The sequence below is a fragment of the Lagopus muta genome, chromosome 1, assembly GCF_023343835.1.
Source record: "Lagopus muta isolate bLagMut1 chromosome 1, bLagMut1 primary, whole genome shotgun sequence".
In the NCBI taxonomy this organism is placed as follows: domain Eukaryota; kingdom Metazoa; phylum Chordata; class Aves; order Galliformes; family Phasianidae; genus Lagopus; species Lagopus muta.
This window is the reverse complement of record NC_064433.1, coordinates 82,971,829-82,992,101: the sequence shown is the minus strand read 5'-3', so window position 1 is coordinate 82,992,101 and position 20,273 is coordinate 82,971,829. Positions and strand designations below refer to the sequence as shown.

Below are 20,273 nucleotides of genomic sequence, written 5' to 3'. Positions count from 1 at the left end.
TAGTCCTAAACAGTTACAGGCATTTTCTCTTGGTTAATAGATACCCCAAGGGAGAGAAAAGCAAACAGAGCGCCAAAGCCTGTCGCTATTCTCAGATCAGCTACTTAGTTGCTGTTTCAGCTTTGGAAAAATTCAGAGGGAAGAAAGGAGATGCTTGTAACAGTGCTTACTATCATTGAGGTCTTCTGGCTTTTGTTACTTCGTAAAACTTGTTTGGGCTTTTAAGTAGGCTTTAAATGGTTCAGTGGAAATGCAGGTTGGTGGCTAGAGACTGATACCCAGTGAACAAAAGCTGTGTTAAAAGCTTAGTTACTACAAAGGGTGTCCCTGAGTCCTAGGATTCTAAAACAAGAGTTTTTGGAAAGCTGAAGGGGAGGCCTGGGAAGACTGTGGATGCTGCTGGAATTCTGACTTTTTAGAGTAAGTAAAATTACCCAGGTAGCCTTGATTTGGACTTGTTTAAATCTTATTTGCACAAGAACAAGTCATTTTAAAGTAATGGCTCTGTGTAGAGAAGTGTTTTGTTTGCCTACTAGGTGTTGCTCCCAGAGATGTTAGTGGCAGGTGCTAAATCTAATTGGGCGTGTAGGTAAGCAGAAATACCCAGGGATTTGATCTATGAGCAGGGTTAATTTTAGGATTCTTTTTGGATAGTCGCACTTCAAACAAGTTGTTTAATTATAATGTAAAGCAGCAATCTTGATAAATGTGATTATTATTTTAGTGTAGCTAAAATACATAATGTTTGTTTTAAACATTTGGTGTTTCTAAAGAATGCGTACGCTCTCCCCACAGCCCAGGATTATAGCAGATATTGTAGAAGCACAAGGGCAGTAAGAGGAGAGGGCAGTGCTTAGAAAGCTTTTATCAAATATCATTGCACTGATGATGCACAGCATAATTGCCTTCCAAAGGCTGGAGAGAAAAAGGCTTAACTCCTTCCTTACTGCTTTGACAGACAAAAGAAATCCACAAGTTCACTTCAGAAAGAGATCTGAACTATTGAAGGAGTTGGCTGGCATCACTTGGGCTGTCTTGGAAAAAGCTATTATCAGTAGCTGTCTGTGGTTGATGAAATGAAGTCTGTGTAATGCCAGCTGTGGCATGTCTGCTCTAAGTGCAGGTCATCTCTGTATGGAAACCACCTTGCTCATTCTGCTCCTCTTTAGAAGGCTCTGTAAGGTTTTCCCTATCCTGTAGCCTTCTCTTGGCAGGTCAAAAACAGAAATGCATTGGTACAGAGCTCAGCAGTACTGGACACTTCAGCACTACTAGTTCCTTTCTCCTTTTTTCGTGTGTTGATAGAATGTTATCATTGAAATGTTGGTTATTATCCTCATTTCCATTGTGTACCTGAGTATAACTTCAGGCATGTAGCTCCATTCAATAGCAGCATTTGTTAATTGGTTGTCTTTGCTGATGCAGTATTTTTTTTTTGACCTTTGGGGAATATTTTTGCTCACTTATACTGTGATCGAATTTGCATTTGTCTGTTTTCCAGCCACACACCTTCTGCTAATGGTTCTCTGTTGCACAAAATAGTAAATGGTCTGTCTTTTGAAAAAAGTCAAGTAGTACAGGAAGAACACGATGATTATTCAAGCAGCGGTTGCTTTTGGTTTTGACTCAGTGCTGAATAAATCTTTACTGCAATTAATTGGAGCTACTCAGTTAAGGAAACCTCATTTAATACCATCTGTGTGCTACTGCCTATGGGGACTTCACTGTTCTTGATCCCAGTTCTTTCACTGAATGCAATGGGAGCTTTAAGGGAGGGCTTAGCATGAGAACTAGAACTCTTAGACAAACGTTTTAAGTGGCAGTTTGAAATGCACAAACCTTGTGTATGTGGTTTCACTAGCAATTTCTTCTCAAGGTGTGTGCAAGCTGAACACCCAGTAACTGTAGCCCATGATTCAGAGCTGCATCACTGAGTCAATGGCTGGTGTGGTGGGGCATGCTCTGCTTCTGTACTGGAAATGGTAGATGATACTCCATTGCTTTATTTCTAGAAGTAGCATTTTATAGGTAACGTGACTCTATGAAGTGCTTTTGTTTGTTTTTCTTTTATTTATCTTTTTTGCTTTGTTAAAAGGTGATGAAGCCCTACAAAGTAAGAACATTTTTCAAATATTCAACTGAGGTGACCAAATGTTAGTGAAAAAGGGGTGCTCTGCCTGCTCACTGTGCTTCCCCTTAGGATTGTTGGACTCTTCAAATGGTATAAAAACGAATCTGACAAATGAGAAGTGAATTGCTGCATTAGATTAATGAGTTTATAAATGCCAGCATTGATGCAGGGAAAGGAACTGTAATAGGGAGTAAACTGCCTCTTTAAGGTGGCTCATGGTAAGAAAAGCTGATAAACAAGTCTTGTTACCAGGGTAAAGTGAAAGTCTGAGATAAAGAGTAAGGGAGACTGGCTGAGGTGGAGGAAATCAGTGCTTGACTGTGTGGTAACTGAGCAGGTAGAATTTCTGGCTTTGGTTGTATTGTTTTTCTTTGAAAATAACTTTTTCTTTTTTCAGTGGCCTATGATTATTAATGATTTTTTTTTTCCTTTTTTTTTTTTTTTTAGGTGGAAGAGTCTCTAAATGAGAAACAAATAAAGAAGAGCCCCATTCCATCTTCAGAAAGGAAATCTGTTAAGCTAGTCAGAAGCAGATCTTTAGAAAAATCCTTAGATCTGAATGAGAATGAAAATCTTCAAGAGAAGAGCAGTGCCTCAGACAGTGAAGAAGGTAATTTCTTTTAACTGTTTGGAATCCATAAGATGGCCTTATTCTTGTCCCCTTTCACCTGTAGAGTAAGTTGGAGACCTTTTTGATTTTGTTAAGCCTTTTCAGTATTTCACAGAGTTGAAGCAACAATGTCTTATTCTAAGAGGAGAAAAAAAATGTTGGAGGTGTTTAAAGTGAAAATTTTGATTATACTTTTTTCCCTTTGGTGGGTAAAAAGTTGCTAATATCTTATATTAAAAACTTTTTGACAATGTGATGTTCACTTCTCATGCTTTCATGGGCGTGAGAGGTTTTGCATGTCCTAGGGAGAGAGTAAGGCCAGAGCGTGCCTTGCACCCAGACTGGATGACAGTGACATGTGTGCAAATGAAGGACAGCAGAGCTCAGCTTCTGAATACACTGCTAATTTTGTTTCATACGCAGAGAAAGAACTTTCATCATCTGCTGGCAGGAAGTGTGAGGCCAGCTCTTAATCTGCCTTTTCAGAGATGGCAATTGAAGGTGCTTGTAGATGCTGTTAGATTGGGGTCATTGGAGTGTCTAGGAAAGCTTTCAAAGTAATCGATTGAATTGGCCACCTGCAAGTTGTGATCTTTGCCCGAGGATATATTTATATTTCAGTTAGCTTTCCTTTTGCTCACCAGTACTGCTTCTGTTTTCTTGAGTTCAAATTCAACTCAATACATATCAAGCTGTATCATTTTTGTGAGTCTACATATTTGGGCAATTTGCTGCTTAATCCCGTACATGTTTAACAGGCTTTACAGATTGTTTACTCAATCTCAGTTGTATCCTGTAAAGCTGCAGAAAGCTTCAGCCTTCTGGTGTTGAGAGATTTTGCAGTTTTCCTTTTTGTACTGCCTCTTTCAGCCTTTGGTAGTAAAGGTATGCAATGAAACAGACTGAAAATAGTCCTGTTGTCTTTGTGCTGCTGTGTGCCGAAGTGATAGCAGCAAATAACAGCTGTCATCCCTGCAACTGATGCTGAGCAAAGAGAGCATATTAAACTGGAGGTGTCTCTTTAAAAGAGAACTGAACTTATGCTGCTTTTATTTCTCCACCCACCCTCAGGATAAATCTCTTTTATTCAGAGCAGGATTTTCTAGTCACACAGCATCAGTCTTTTCTCACAGGTTCATTTCTTCATGCTTAGGATTTTTTCTTGTCTGTTTCCTATTGCAGTTGCCCTATACTTTTACAAGGTGAATTCCTTCATGCAGATGAAATTAGCTTACCCACATGGCAAAGGTTTACCCATGCAGTTAATCTCTCTTGTGTCCTGGCAAATAAAGCGAGGGGGCAAATTCAAGGCTGTCATTCTCTACCTCCAGGCCTACCTGACACCCAAAGCTGGAATACCAGAGCCTTGGCAAGTAGCTCTCTTGTCCTAGGCAATTTTCACACAGCATACTGGGGAAGGGAGTCTCTTCCTGTACACCACTAGCTTCGCTACCTGCATCTTGGTGCTTTTGTTTAGTTTCCTAGATTAGTGTGATAAACTTTGACTCATGACAAACTCTTGGCTGAACTAGAAGCTAATATCTGTAGTCTCAATTATAAATTTCGGAAGATAAATTTTAGCACAGAATATGTATTCCCAAAATAGAAGCAGCAGATTCTGAGTTTCCTCAAAGGACTTTTTTGTATGTAGAGTTTCTATGTGTGGCTATGAAGCTCAGCAGCAGAAAATACTTTATACAAAGAATGAGAAATAAGATGCTGGAAAACAGTCTTTTGTGATTGAAAGCTTTACTGTGGATGGGGACATCATAAATTCCTGATCTTGAATAACTTTACATGCTGTTTTGTTTCTATGTGTATTAATGACCACCTCAAATGCACGATCTGCAGGAGAGCATGACTGTGAGATGAGAGAGCATAATACTGTGAGATGGGTGCCACAGTGATTGGACTTATCCTATAGATAGGGATATGTGGTGTAGAAAATGTTGAAAATAGTTTGGTTGAAATTAGTCCTGTTCTTTTCAAGAGGTGAAATTCTGGATACACAGCCTTGTATACACAGTGGTAGCAGTGTTGCCTTGTTAACATTTTAATCAAAATCCTGACAGTGAATGTTCTGTTAAATGTATGGCTATCAATAATTTGTTGGTTAGGCATTTGGAGAGTTATCTGTCCTGAATTGTCTAAAGACAGGAGGTTTAAGTTTTATCTTGTGAGCAGGAAAAAGATAACAATATTTCTCAATACATCCTCTAAGCTAATTTAACACTTTGGTCTTTGAAAAGATAGTAGAATTCTACTATGGTGGCAAACACTGCTGTGCAATCTTCAAATAGGTGGTGTCTGGAAAATGTTCCATCTAAGAGTTGGTCTTATTGACTTATTTTGAAGTGCATCTGTTTTAAGTTTCTGACTTGCACATTATTCACACAGTGTGCGATTTTCCCCTATTCCCAGTGGCACAGAAATCCCAGGCAGTGCCAAGAGCTGTGTATATACTTTATTTTTTCCCCTGACCCTCCCTCATCTCCACTGAGTGGAAAAAATCAGAAGTCTTGGTAATTTGTCGGATAGCCTCTGTTCTAACTGATTCAACTCCTTTAATTTGCTTGCAGCATGTATTTAGCTTCACGAGCTATTGGTTATTAGTGGGAATTTAAAGACCAGAATTTTCTTTCCTGGACCCTTTCCCCCTGCTCCCCTCTGGTTTTCTGGCTCTTCCTTGTCTCACACTGTAGATGTTTTCAAACCTCTGCAATCACTGGTGCGTAACGGTATTATCTGCAAACAGTATTTCACAGCTTGCCTTGCAGTGATGGAAGTGACCTTATGAAGTGCAAGGCAGTAGTGGGGGAGGGAGCAGGCTTGCTACCTTTTTGTAGAACAAGGATACTCAGGGCAATGTTTGCTTCTGGATTTTTGGGTCCCTGGGGATCCTTAACCCAAAGTCAGGGTAATTTCAGATTCTCTTATCAGATAGTATCTCTGATTCATCGATAAATGTTTTCAGACTGAGAGGTAGCAGCTGGCAATTGCGTACTGCTAAGGGGGTGGAACAGCACTAAAAGCTAAGGGATTAGACAGATTTTTACAAGAAAATAATCATTTTTTATAAATAATATTTCTAAGCCAATTCTGGGTAAATTGCTGGTAAGTAAAAAGCTTACCTGTGAGTTAAACCAAAGGAAACAGACAAACATGATTTCTATTTGTAGCAAAGGTGAGCACTCGAGCTTCCTGTTCTGTCCAAATTGCAAGTATGTAATGTGCGTGCTTATTCTTCAGCTATGTTACTGTTTGTGCTCACTGCTTCCTGGAGGATTTCTGTAGATGCTCTGAGTAGCCCAGATGAAAGTGGCTTGTCAAGCTCTCGGTACCTGCACTGACCAGCTTTTGCTGGTGTGGAGTTGGGGTGTTAATACATGCATGTTGCAGACCTCACATCTGAAAGGTGTCCACGCTTCCTGAAAAATGGCTGTTGAATCCTAGCATCTAAGTAGCTAACTTGCCTGATATATCAGCCTAGTTCCAGCTTGGGTTTTCTGAAAGTGTTGTTTTGTGTGATAATGCCATCAATTTTCCAAGAACTGAAAGAGATTGTGAGGAAAAACATCCCTCAGTAGATATTACCATGTACTTGGCAGCTCATTCCCTAGTCGTGACTTATAAGGAATGGATTTTTAAAACATGTAGGGAAGCCAGCTAACAGGAATCCATCCATAAATATGAATTTACATTACAAGACCCATGGATGCTCTTAAACTTGAGCCTCAGTATAAGAAGGAGAGATTCATGCTTGAAAAGGAAAGTATTTCAAGAGCAAGGTAAGATCTTAAAGTAATAACACTTGGTCTTTGGATTATCTACTGTCTGGCTCCATATTAATTAGCTGATGCATAGTAGTTGAAGGAGGTGTCAGCATAAGAATGTCTGAAGCTTCCCCCCCTTCTTAGCAAAGTATGGAAAGTGGGGAATGCTTTTTCTAGTAGGAGGTTTGCAGTGTTGGAGCCTTGTTGGCTGAGGTCAGACAGACAAGTTTGTTTTGTGTTTTGGTAGGTTCAGCTCTGAGAGGAAACTCTGAAACTGTTGAAACTTTTGATTGAAAACTGGAGCTGAGCTTTTTGCTGTCTGCAGAATGTTTCAGTACAACTGGCTTTGTAGTCTAGCAAATAACTACTATATATTGGTTGGTTCAATAGGTCTTAAAATATGTGCTTGCTACTTGTTCCACTTTGCAGAACCTAGCGCAGGGAGTACATCTCTTGTGCAGGCATAAAGTTTTCACTCCTACTTCAATTTTTGGGGTTGTATAATGTAGCCTGCCTGTGTCAAAGAACTATTCTGGGGACATGTGTATGTGTAATGGGGACTTCTAGAAGGCTAGAAGCAGTGCTAGAGCAGAAGTCTGCTCAGAGTCAGATCTTGTTTTCACTGAGGAGCTCTGTTTTGGTATTTACTTCATGTACTTGCATTTATCAATACTGACTGCTACCAGATAATAGTGATTTTAAGTGCTGTAATCTTAGCCTATGGGCACTTTGTGAACTGTAGCATGATATTCAAACTACCTTTGCATTGTGTGCTGGCAGTGACCTTTTGCTAGCTCTGAGCATTTATTTGTATCAATTGAAAGGCTAGGTGTCCTATCTTTCTCTTGCTTCATGAGCTTTATTTTCAGGATTTTTGGTGAGGATGGGTTTTCAGGTTTTGTTTGGCTTTTTTTTTTTTTTTTTTTTTTTTTTTGTTAATTCCCTGACAACCTGAGGATGCACTTTTTTCCTAAAGCACAAGCAGACTGAGTTGGGGTTGACATAGGAAACTGCTTTCCTTCCAGGATAACAATTCTGTTCCATATATCTTGTGAGAGTGGCTGAAACAGCCACAAAGCAGAGCCATTCCAGGAACCAACAAGCAGCAGAAATAGCAAAGCTCAGTGGTGTACACAGAACAGCTTTTGGGTGCTTGTTGGTAGTTTGAAATAGGGTTGAAATAGGGGAGGATGGTAAAGCATCTCAGAGCATTTGTCAGGACTGCAAAATAGAACAAGGTACTGCTTGTGCTTCCCATGTAGTAGTTACTGGGGGAGGAACAGTTTGAGGAAAGCTATTTGAGAGTCTGTACCTGGACTATGAGACTGTTAGAATGTGGATGCTGCTGGCATTATAGACTTGAAAAGCAGTATTTTGAAACTAGCCACAACTTAAAAGGAATGCTAGTGTGGTTGTACTGTCCCCTTTGCTGTGCACATGTCCTTCACACAAGAGGCACGCATTAAGTGAGGATTGTGGTAACACTGTCTTCTCCAATGCTGCTTGTAGGATCCTGAAGGCCAAAGGTCCCTCCAAGTGATGGGACCTTGCATTGTTGATTTATCAAGTCATTTGTACAAAGAAACAGTGAGACAGGGTCTAGAAAACCAGCTCTTGACTTTGCTCCTGAAAGCCATCTTATTACAAAATGATGTGTTGCTGTCACTTCTGAGTTTCTGGGAATAAGAAGCAATTACTGATGCAAGATTAGAAAGGATTTGAGCTGTAATAAAGTTTAATACTATGAAGAAACTTCATAATGTTGTGTTGTTCTTTTTGTTTTTTAACCTGATCCCTCTGCCTTTCTTTAGCAGTGAAGGAGACTGCCTCTGAGAATGATCTCTATGGGAGACTTTTTATAAACAGAGTTTTCCACATCACTGCAGATAAGATGTTTGAAATCCTCTTCACCAATTCTCACTTCATGCAGAGGTTTCTCAATTCCAGGAGTATAGTAGGTAATGTACTCTTCTTCCTAATGTCTGTGTTGCAATTTACCTTGAGAATGTAAACCTCTGATAAATGTTAAAGCGAACCGAGTTGAATTTTGTTCCTCCTGCTTTAAAAGAATTTTGAAGCTCTATATTTTCTCTGTGAATGTAGACATTGAAAGCTAGCTTGTTTCTGTAGATCAGTGATGTTTCTGAATAAAAACTTTATTTAATGCTGTTTAAAACAAACAAACAAAAAAAAACAACAAAAAAAACCCACCACCACCAACCATCACTTGATGCCTGAATTTTGAGCACGGTATTAAAATGTTGCATTCTGTGGGGTATTTCTGATTCCATTATGTCCCAGAAATAGTGAAATATGTAGAGCTAGTACACAGATGAAATTATTGCAGCCTCCTAAACGGCACTTGCAGGCTTTAATTTTCTGGATGAGTAAGCTTTATTCATTGAGATAATAAGGTAAGAAAACTAAGTTAAAAGGGTAATATTTATTCAGTATTAGCTTGGAAGGCAAAGTTGCAAAAGCTTTTGAATATCACTAAGTGAATCTATTCAACTTTTAAGCAGATGGGAAATAGCACGTTTTCATTTACTTGCTTACTCTTCTCTGCACCCTTGAGTTTCTTTCAGTAGACTCAGATTCAGCTACTTACTACCTCACTTTTTGCTCCGTTAGTGAACTAGTTTTCCCTTTTCTTGGGGGGAAAAAAAAAAAAGAACCCAACTGCTTGGAGTCTGTTTTTTCTCTCTGCACTGTTCTGCAGTTTAAGATATGACAGGGCAGAGATGATGCCATTCAGGCAACCTGCATGTGAGATTTAGCATTATTTGTCATTTAGATGCTGTGTCAACTCCTTGGAATAGAGATTCCAGCGGCAATCAGTTGAGGACTTTGACATACACTGTGACAATTAACAATCCACTCTGTGGGAAGTTTACGACTGCAACTGAAAAGCAGGTACCTGTCTGTATGTGTGTCTATTTGATGCCATTTAAAGCAAGGGAGAGCTGTACAGTCTGTCAGATCTGACCGTGGGCTGGAGTTCATTGAGCTGAATCTGGATCTCCAATTCAAACACAGCATCTCAGAAACTGTTTTTCCATCCCTTTCACTATTACTGAGTAAGTGCTGATGAAATCAAAGGGGCTTTTGAATTTCAGCATGGCTGAACTTCTACTGAAAACTCTGGGGAGAGTAGTATTGACCGCTTGTATGAATTAGAGCAGTCTGAAAAAAATGAAACAAAGTGCTTTCAAGTGTCCAGTTCTGGGCTCCCCAGTACAAGAGAGGGCGGTGCTACTGGGAAGTGTTCAGTAAAGAGCTAGAAGATAAAGGATTGGAATATTAATTCTATGAGAAAAAGGCTGATAGGGCTGGGATTGGTCAGCCTTTGGAAGGGAAGGCTTAGACAGAATCTTACTGATGTACATAAATACCTGAGGGAAGAGCGGTAAGAAGATGGAGCCAGGTTCTTTCCAGTGGTGCCCAGTGCCAAACCAAAAAGCACTGGACACAAACTGGAATACAAGAGGTTCCTTTTGAACATCAGGAAGCAGTCTTTTTACTGTTACCAGGCACTGACATGTGTTTCTTAAAGAGGTTAGAGTCTCCTTCCTTGGGGATCTTCACAAGCTGCATGGACATAGTCCTGGTGTACCTGGCTTGAGCAGATGGCTTGGACCAGATCTAACCTTAATATTTCTGTGACTGTGGTTTGGGAAAGATCTCATAACTCAATCCTAAAGGACTGTGGTCAAGAGTCAGTGGCCATTCTTGCATTTGGTATTTGAAATCTTGGAGAAGAGGAAAAGCAGGGAAGAGGAATGGCGTACTACTACCTCCTGTGCTGGCTCTGGCTGGAGACATCCCACCTCCACTACTCTTACCATTCTTAATTGATTTTTGTCATGGTTGTTCAGTCTTTCTACCTATTCCAGTTCACTTGGAGTTGGCTGATCCAACCTAAGCAGTTTGGTTTGAAATTAAAAAACCAATAAATAATCTGACTCCATGAGTATAGAATATACCTATCCATTTCTGTTATCTCTTGTGGCAGGTCCTGCACAAGCAGAGCCAGAAAGGTCAGTCTTATCAGGTGGATGCTGAGGTGCTGACCCATGATGTCCCCTACCATGATTATTTCTACACTGTGAACCGATACTACATCAGCCGCACGTCCAGTCACAAATGTCGATTACGGTGAGCCTGAGCGGTGTGCAGTGGGAGGGGAGGGAGCAGGTTGCTGAAATGTGCTTACCAAAAGATCTGCCTGCAGCACAGGAAAGGTTTGCTTTCTATTGAAGTTGGAAATTTCTTTTGGGGAGAAAAAACAAACAAACAAACAAGTGTGGTTCATCTCCTGTCAGATGTCTACTGTACTTGGATCTGATTAATTCAGTGAGACATGAACTCTTACACTGATACAGAGCTCATCTCCAGGGCTGTGGGCTGGTCCTGCCCAGCCGTACGTTTTCAAATGCAGTCATGTAAGGGTGATAAATTAGAACTATGCCAGATGTTTTGTAACAAAGTTTCTGAAATAGCCTTGCTAAAAGCCTGCAGGGGAGGATGATATTACAAGGCGAAGAAGCATACTCATTGTCACAGAGAGGCTATTCAAGCAGATCAGGCTTTGCTGTTACCATCAGGGTGGATGGAGGAGTCTTAATACACTTCCTTCTCTTCTCCCATTTGGTGAAAATACTTGAAGTGGTGAAGTTAATTGTCCACTGCATTTGTGTGACAGACTATGTAATCTTTGGTAGTTTTTCTTCAAGTCTTTTTATCTCAAACTTCATCAGAACATAAGGTAAGGAAAGGTAAGCAAGCCTAATTTTCCTTCTGACTTATCTTGGGCTATAAAAGTATTGAAGACTCCCTCCCTCACTGGGTGGAAAAAGGAGAAGTCCTTGAACAGCCACTCTGAATGACTGAGTGAATCATTACTCCTTTTTGATGGCTGTATTTGTTTGACTGAGACAAGACAACACTAGGATAAGTGCAAAAGCCAGGGTTTGACTACAGTCTTTGTAGCATGCTTTTATGGAACAGAACGTGCATGCTGGTATTACAGCTGGCTTTATACTGTTTGAAGTGGCTCAAAAATTAATTGAAATGTGCTGTTTTGTTAGAGTAGGAGCTTGGCATGCATATGCTGATTGGGATGATTATGTGAAACAGTCGGAGAGAAGTGTGCATTCCAGTAAGGTTAGTGTTCTTGATTTTAATAAATAAAGATTGTGGACTATTATTTTGTCCCTTTATCTTTATGAAAAGCTTTGGGATTCATTCAGTTGTTAGAACCTTGCAGAGGGCTGCTTCTAGTTGAGTACCTTTCCATTGTAGAAGCACTACTGACTAGCATAACCTGAGAAACACAAGATAGGAATGCCATTTCCTCTCTGTGCTTCCTTTGAGACAATTTATCTACTCAAGGTACATTCTTAGTACTGGATGCATAGTTGGTAGTGATGAGTTTCACATGCTTACATTGCTGTGCCCCTTGTATTGTACCATGAGTGCACATACAGAGTAAAAAGCAGGACTTTGTAAGGCTATTTTAAATGCTTGTTAAAATCAGAACAGTTCACAGAAGGGAAATTCCCTGTTCCTCTGAGCCTGAAAACAAAATTTCTTTCCAGAACCTGGAAAGATCAGATCTCCTGAGGTTTTAACTGGATATGTTGTCTTTGCGTGCATCTGTTTCTTGCATCAGTTCAGTATAAGAGCTGCTCAGCTGGAAAGTTAAGGCAATTCCAGTTGGTATTTCAGGCTGTGGAGGTAAGCTGGAGGCTTCCCTCTGATAAGAGATTTCTACTGTCACTGTGCTGTCCTAACACAGCACTATTGTTTTTCCTTTTTTTTTTTTCCTTCTTCCTTTCTTCACTGTTGCATTCTGTTTATTAGGGTTTCTGCAGAAGTAAAGTACAAAAAGCAGCCTTGGGGCCTTGTCAAATCTGTAATTGAGAAGAACACCTGGGGAGGGATACAGGAGAACTTCAAACAACTTGGTGAGGTATTTTCTTCTTCTACTGAAGTAAGGAGGCTACCTTTTTTCCTTTGTGTATTCTAATGTACGTCAAACTTGATTCCTTAAATAATGGTTTGAAAGGAAGGCAGCACTCAGAAGAATCTCCTGTCATCAATATACTTTTCAATTCTGGAGTGTGTAAAAATAAATAAATCAATACTCCTGGAAGCCAAGAACTCCTGTACACCTTGTCAGCAATTGCTTCTGGAGGACACATGAGGAGCGAGAGAAAAGCTGTTACTCTCAACTGCATGCCCCTGTCTTTAACACAAGTATTTCCTTGCTTGTGGGTATGAGAAGAGTAGTGGCACTTGGCAGGCTCCTTGGCTATGTCTGTTAACAGCCTGGTCAGCTCTGGCTGCTGGCTCGCAGTCTAACACAATTCCTGGTTTCAGCCTAACAGTGTCTTGAAGCATTCTTCCAACTGCTGCTTAATATGTCATTAAACATTCCTGCATAGACTGCACCTACATCATATTTGAAAAGCATACAAGTGCCATATAGCAAAGAGGACAGACAGTGTAGGTTAGGGTGCGGTAGATGTGCTTTTTCTTCTCGTTACCACCACAGATACGTCACTTGCAATGTAAGTGCTAGGCTTTTCAACATTCCTTTTCAAAGTTCAGGAACCTTATTTTTCCACTACAGAATCAGAACTGCTAATGGAGGAATATGCAATTAATCAGTCCATAGAAGACTCTGGAAAATTAGTTGCCCTGAGACGAAGACGACGCACTTTACACCGGAGTCTGGCAGAATCACTTCCCAAACGCTCTTCCCAGCACTCCTCTGGTGACATGGGGCTAGAGTCCCAGGGTAGCATCATAGGTAGGAATTCTTATGTTTGTTATTTTCAGTAAGGTTTGTTCAAGAAAGTTTAACTTTTATAATAATGCAAGATTAGTGCTTGTGCATATGCTGCTCTCATCTTTATCTAACTGGTGTGACAGAAAATGTGTAGACTGTTCAGCCTTGCATAAAACAGACCAAGAACAGACACAGTCACCATTATGTTGTTACACGTCATGAAATCAAACTTAATCCTACCTTCTGTCTTATGAGACTGGATTGAAATTCTAAAATGTTGCACTGTACCTGCATAGTATTGAAAATGAGATGGAATGAGAAATGTAATCTGAATTCTGCTAAGTTGCTGAAAAATTGCTATGCATAATTTCTTCAAGTTGCACACCCAAGTCATTAGATGATTAAATATTGATCACCTCTTGATCCTATCACTTCATACTTACATTTTTTGGTAATGTTGAAGAGTCCATTTCCTGTCTCTTCCTGTAACTTCTGGGTCACTGAAACATTTCTTGGAATGCTTTTGCCACTAAGGGTGACAGACTTAGCCTCTGTATTGTACAGGCATTTACATTATTAGCTACACTCAAAGAGATGAGGAACATCTGGTTCACTAATGTTTACCAGAGAATGGTGGATTTCATAACACAAGTTGAACTGTAAACTGAAGCAGGAGCAAATGCCCTTCCCTAAAGGGGAAAGACAGTACTGAATGTTGCAGCAAGAGAGCATTTGGTTCAACAGCAGACATGGTGGCCTCTTTCCTCAGGTGAGATTACTTCCTGAAACCTTAATTTTGCCACTCCTGCTCCACCTTTTAAGATGATTGTGTGTCTCAGTGCATGCTGCAACATGTTTGACATATGTCCCTCATTTAGAACAGGAAATGTCAATGTAAGGAACTGTTCAGGAGATCAGCTTAATTAGCTTAAAAATCCACCTGCTTACATAAATAGGTGACTGCTACTCAGCTTGGAGAGGACACACACACTTCCTGTCCCCATTAGCTTTAGGTAACTGTTGTCTGACAGCCAGTCTTCTCAAGAAGAGTCATCAGGTCAATAGATAAATATAGCTGGCCCAGACTAGGCAAGTTGCAGGAGAATTTGATTTAGCATTACTTGGCAAAAAGACTAATACAGCCAGGAGAACAATTAGAGGAGAGCCATGTTGCAGACCATCTCTACTAATGTGTGTGACTAGGGGTGTATGTGCTGAATGACAGCAATGGGTGCACTGTAGTATTCTCAGGCTATCTGGGTTTGATGTTAACCTATCCTAGAGCTGTTCTCTGCAGCATACTGAAGTGAGGGAATCCTCTTTGTAATAAAAGAGCCTGTCTAGCTGACTTGTCTGAGATGCCTACAGAAGTGACTAGGTGCATCAAGTGCATTCTGGAGAGGCTCTTGTGCACCCAAGTGATCTGCTATGTCACACTACTCTGTATAAAATTCTGAGCACTGATGTGTATATGCAGACATGCATTAGAAATGTTCTTCAGTTCTTTTTAACCACCTTCTCTTCCATGCCCTATAGGAAGGAAAAGAGATGCTATTAGTAGGACCACTACCATCATTGTAGTAATGAGTGTCTTGTAAGTACTTACTTGCATTAAAACGTGGCTTAATTAGAGCTTATCCTGGTTTTTATTTGCCTGTACCTACCTCACCTGCATGTTGATGTTCCATGTAGCCATGACTTGACTGATCCTAACCTATAAGGAGTGTAAATACAGGAGCTTGTGGGTAGAAGAGAGGGGTGGATTGATTTCAGAAAGGACATGCAAAATTAAAACGTTGATTTGTCAAACTGGCCTACTTTTCAGGTCTCTGTATGTCTGAGCCTACAAAAAATTTTTAGAATTTATTCATTCCTACCTCTGAAAGGTCCAAGAGGAGGCACTATTGTCACTTCCTACAGGTTGCATTACACAACTTAAAGCTAATTGCTAAGAATTATTTAGATAAGTTTTTACTTTCAGTATAGCGCTGGAGCAGTTATTTTTGCCCCAGAAGGATTTTCTTTTCCTAGTTGTTTGTAGCCCAGCTCTTCCTTCTGTAGCACTGTAACAGTAATACAAACTTTGTCTGACTTCATGTTTCTGGTCTCTACAGTTTGCTGCTCTTGGTTTTGCTCAATATAACACTGTTTCTCAAGCTGTCAAAAATAGAGCATGCAGCTCAGTCCCTCTATCACGTCCAGCTTCAGGAAGAGAGCTCTTTGAAGTAAGTTGAATTCACGATCTTAGCTCTCATTCTTCCTCAGTTTATTGCAGAATCTGACAGAAAGAAATAAGTTTCAAACAGTGAATCTTGGTGGTGAGTTTTCAAAAGCTGCTGTGACTTGTTACTTTTCTGTAGTCTATGCTGATATCTAGTGACATCTCTGATTGCATTGTCCTTGTTAAAGAAAAAATGTTTTTCTTTGGTTTTTTTGGGGGGGAGTGTTAACCTTAGCTTGCATTTATCACATTCTTGTGACTCATCTTCTGTGAATATCATATTGTTGAACATTGAACTGAATTACTTGCTTCATCCTGTGTGAAGCCAGCATGATCTCAAATATAATGTTAAAGATTCACTTAGCTTCTTAGCTTCTGCTTTTGTGCAAAATTCCCTCTCCCCTTCTAACTTTGTGTTAGATGGCTTTTATTTTCAAGCACATGAACATTAGATGTTGTTGCTTGTCATTTATTTGCTTATACTACATGCATAAATTATTTCCTGGTCTTGAGTATGGAGACAGTGTAGTGATCTCCCATTGCAAAGATCTCAGAACTGATATGAGTAACTTCTTTCACAGAAAGATTTGCAGGCATTATGTGAGCACACCTGTTTCTGGTGATTGTTGTCTGCAAAGGGCTAAGGCAGTATCTTCAAGTAAAAAAGGAACTGAAAATCAACTGCTGACACCTTTTCTGCAGCTTTTAGAAAAATGGGTTTTTTTAGCAATGTCACAGTAATGGTCACAGAGCAATTCTTTTTGGATAGGAAGGCACAGAGGTGCTTGTTTCATGTTTCTGATGCGATCTCAATCTCTTCTAGCATATCCCCAGAAATGGGATCGAAAGAGGAGATTCCTCAATATGATAAGGAACAGGTTAAACACGTGAAGGGAGTACTAAGAGACTCAATTGAAATGCTTGAGCAGGTAAGTCTGCCCAGCTTTCCTTGTGATACTCACTTTTTCAACAGCTCAAGTTTTTTCCTTTTATGCCAGAATAGCTTTTGTTTTAATGTTTTCTGATACTAACTGAAGTCTGTGCCTGCTTGGCCTCTAATTTTGTCCTGTGCTTGAATTTGGTGTGAAGGAAATGTTCATGTTTCTGATGGGTCTGTCTTTGGACTAAAATTAAATGTTCATATCAATTTTCTTAAACCTGTAAAGCGCCTTTATTGATGAGGTCTGTTGAAGCAGTTCTGAATCATGACAAAGCAAGATTGGAATTATTCAAAACAGATAATCTTTTCTTAAGTCTCAGAACGTAACTACTTGCTCACCTCATCACTGGGTTTCTTCATGCAGGCTAGTCTGAGCTTTTCCTTCCCACTGTTGGTGAGAGCTTTTGTTTAATCTTGGTATCAGAGAGCCATGTAAACCTTCAGTGAAATGTTTCTAAATAAATTCTCCAGACTATATATTTCTGAGAGGCTCCATAGCCATGGAATTAAGCCTTTCTGCCAATGACTTGCATTTCCAGGCTCTTCTTGTACTACAAACATTGTATAAAAACTGCTAATAAGTTGTGGGGTGAGTCTCTGGTCCTGAAATTCAAGACAGCTTTAAACCCCTTGGCTGAAATTGCAGTTCAGCAAGTGAAGGACAGTAAATGCACACATTGTTTGTATTTACAGCCTGTGAATATTCTGGTTTTCAGTTCTTTTAATAAATCTTAAAATGTGGCAGAAGAAATTATTAGATTAGGAAAGCTGTGGAGGAGTTCACATGTACCTCTATCCATCAGCAGTTGGCTCTGTGTTCTCCCACACAATACAGGAGAGTAGAGAAAAACACTTTTTTTTTTCTATTTCTTGTTTAGACATGTCTCTGCACACAAAATTGCTATAACTCTGTTAACCCTTTTGATCACAGCTTCAAACGCTTCCAGTGCTGAAGCACTGCAGAAGTGAATTTCCTGCTTTCCTTGCCCTTTGGGGTTCTTTGCCTGCTACCCAGACAATTCCAAATTCTGAAGCATTACCCTTTTGAATGCAGGCATAGAGTGAAAACCTCTAAAAGATGGAGTGAGATCTCGGCCACCTATTTCATCCCAAATAACGTGTTGGGAAGTTGTGACACATTGCTGTTCTGTTACCTTATTTCCTTGGAGGTGTCATTAATCTAATTGCAGCAAAATGCACTGGGAGGGCTGGGTATGAAAATATGAAAGTTGATGTTCCATGAACATCATCTGTGACTAAAAATGAGTGGGGCAGATTATTTTCCATGCTATTGTCTAGTGGGATGTTAAGATTTATCACGTGGTACTGTTAGTAATTATAAACTGCACAGAGCATGGCTGTTAAGAAAGCACACTACAGCAGCTCTTAAGCTCTTTATAGGAAGAGGGAGGAGGAAATCACATGGAATCCTTAAAAGGAAAGAAGCAGGGAGACATGAATTTACCAATACTCCTGACCCTTGCAGCAGACAGACTTAACACATTGTGCTCCCCAATTATTTCTCTTCACAGCTCAAGCTCTCCCTTTCCATGCTCCAAAGAAGCTTTGATCACTTGAACAAGACACAGAGCAGCAAGACTGAGAGTTAATGCCCACGGCAGGTTGCGAGTCAGGACCTCAGAAGAGAAGATGTGTGTTTAAGGACTTGTGGAGTAGGGACTGTAACCATCTTTGGACTCTTTTTTTCTATTTTGGCTCAAAAGCTTCATGGAATAAAGGTTTCTAGAAGAAGTAAGTGGAGCTCTGTGCTCCTGTAGCTCAGTGATTGGCCTTCACTGCCAGCCCTGTGCTCAAAGCAAGATCTGTGGGTAGCAGACACTCAGAAGGCAGCTGTGCTGCTGGTTACTGGAGGAGAGGGAAGGTCCTCAGCAGTGCTGCCTTTGTGCTGGAGGAGTCCTAGTGGTGTCAGCCTGAGCCACGGCCAACCAGAAGTGCTTTGGAGGAGAGGAGCAGGTAGAGGTTCCACACCCACAGGTTATTGATATCCCTTTTCAGACAGGTGGAGCCTGTAACAAGAAGTCACCATCTCCAAGGACGAGTATTTCTATAATGAATTAACTGAGCAGGAAGGAGGAGGCGTGGATCAGATGATCTCTGGAGGTCCCTTCCAATCCCAACTGTTCTGTAATGTCGATAACCCTACCTTCTTTGAGCCCTTTCCTTCCTCAGCTTTCCCTTTCCCCGGGGGAGGTTCCCTGTAGGTCCCCAGCCCCGCTCTGCCGCCCTTCGCTCCCCCCGCCTTCCACCCCTCGGCAAGCTCTGCCGCGGCCGCCACCTGTTGCGCTGTCTCTTTAAGCCAGGTGCCGTCACGTCACGGCGGCCCCGCCCCTCTCGTGCCGGCATTGGGCCGCCGCGCCGTCAGGTGGACGGGCCCTGAGGGAAGGGGGGTCCCTCACCCCCCGCCTCCGCGCCGGGGAGGGGCCGGGGCAGCGGGCGGCCAATCGCGGGGGGCCTCGGCGGGAGGGGGCGGGGCCCTCGGGCTGGAGGCGGGGGCGGGCGCGAGGCACCTGCGGCGGAGGGGCGTGAGAGGTGCGGCCGCGCCCCTCCCGTCCCTTTCCTTCCGTCGGCTCCGCGCCCTCGGGCCGGGGCGAGGCGGGCGGAGATGGAGGAGCCGCTGTGTTGCTGCGAGTACGTGGACCGGAGGGGTGAGCGGAACCACCTGGCGGCGTGCTGCTGCGACTGCGAGGAGCTGGACGAGGGCTGCGACAGGTAGCGGCCCCGCGCGCTGCTCCTCAACCGGCGGCCGTTGGGCGCCCTCGGGGTTCCGGCAGCCCCGCGGGTCGCGGGAGTGGACGGCCGGGAGCCCCTTTCCTTCCTTCTGCGTACGGGGCTGCCTTCCGCGCTCCGGTGGAGGCGGGTACGGAGCGGGGGCTCGGCTCTCAGCGGCCGTCGGGGAACTTTGCGGCCCCCTGCGACGAAGGAGGGAACGAGGGGCGAGCGGCCGTGAATCAGCGGGGAGAAAGATGGGCTGGGTGCACGGTGGCAGACCCTGGGATGGGATGGGATGGGAGCAGAGGGAACGCCGCAGAGGTACGTATACACGTCTGCCTGCCCGCCCGCCAGCGACGCCCCGCGCTTTTCCCGAACAGGTGGCTGACCTGCAGATCCCTGCCCCCAGGAGCGCTGGAGAGAATCGCCGACACCGTTGCGGATCGGTGCCGCGTCCCTTGGTTTGCCGGGGCCGTGAAGATTAACGTCAGCCTTGTGCCGCCCATGGTCCTGCTCCCCGTCTTCCTGCATATCGCAGCTCTGCACTTCCTGCTGGGGCTGGTGGTGCTGACATCGCTTCCCGCCGTGGTGCTGTGGTATTACTACCTCACGCACAGGAGGAAGGAGCGGACTCTCTTCTTCCTGAGCCTGGGACTGTTCTCCCTGGGCTACATGTACTATGTTTTTCTCCAGGAGGTGGTTCCTCGAGGCCACGTGGGGTATTCCCAAGTGACACTTCTCACCTGTGGGCTAATTCTTATGCTTGCGGCTTTGTCACGAGCCAAGAAGGACCCTGGCTACCTTCCCATCTCAGCGGGTGATGACAGGCCATCCCAGCAGGCTTTTCCCAGCAAGAATGTTCGAGGGAGCTCCAATGGGCTCCATGGAGCTGCTGCCAGCGGCCATTCTGTGAATGGGGAGACCAAAGGCTACTCCAGAGTGCTGGCTGAGGAGCGGGAAGGTGTGAAAATGGACTGGTGTGCCAAGTGCCAGCTGGTCAGGCCGGCCCGAGCAGGGCACTGCCGGCTGTGTGGCAGGTGTGTGAGGAGACTGGATCATCACTGTGTCTGGTATG

General features: G+C 42.5%; 2 protein-coding genes across 7 annotated transcripts in view; both read left to right on the top strand.

Annotated features, from left to right (window-relative positions):
* Window positions 1-19,661, top strand: part of GRAMD1C (GRAM domain containing 1C) — a 52,682-nt gene extending 33,021 nt beyond the window's left edge. Inside the window, exons 9-19 of one of the 4 annotated variants that reach the window (XR_007374640.1) lie at window positions 2,579-2,741; window positions 8,326-8,472; window positions 9,309-9,427; window positions 10,527-10,669; window positions 12,377-12,480; window positions 13,149-13,328; window positions 14,844-14,901; window positions 15,422-15,532; window positions 16,352-16,457; window positions 18,001-18,442; window positions 19,579-19,661. Coding sequence is in view for 3 of the 4 variants with exons in the window: in XM_048933880.1 (XP_048789837.1) it covers window positions 2,579-2,741; window positions 8,326-8,472; window positions 9,309-9,427; window positions 10,527-10,669; window positions 12,377-12,480; window positions 13,149-13,328; window positions 14,844-14,901; window positions 15,422-15,532; window positions 16,352-16,457; window positions 18,001-18,078 (1,209 nt within the window). In the remaining variant the exon portion in view is untranslated. Of the gene's footprint in view, window positions 1-2,578; window positions 2,742-8,325; window positions 8,473-9,308; window positions 9,428-10,526; window positions 10,670-12,376; window positions 12,481-13,148; window positions 13,329-14,843; window positions 14,902-15,421; window positions 15,533-16,351; window positions 16,458-18,000; window positions 18,599-19,578 lie in introns of those variants that run through there. The other 3 variants (XM_048933889.1, XM_048933880.1, XM_048933897.1) reach the window with 3 other exon arrangements.
* The window catches only part of LOC125688163 (queuine tRNA-ribosyltransferase accessory subunit 2), a 41,206-nt gene continuing 39,913 nt past the window's right edge, over window positions 18,981-20,273 (top strand). For all 3 annotated transcript variants that reach the window (XM_048933838.1, XM_048933831.1, XM_048933864.1), the window contains exons 1-2: window positions 18,981-19,198; window positions 19,579-20,268. In XM_048933838.1, coding sequence (XP_048789795.1) covers window positions 19,092-19,198; window positions 19,579-20,268 — 797 coding nt within the window. In that variant the 5' untranslated portion in view covers window positions 18,981-19,091. The remainder of the gene's footprint in view (window positions 19,199-19,578; window positions 20,269-20,273) is intronic.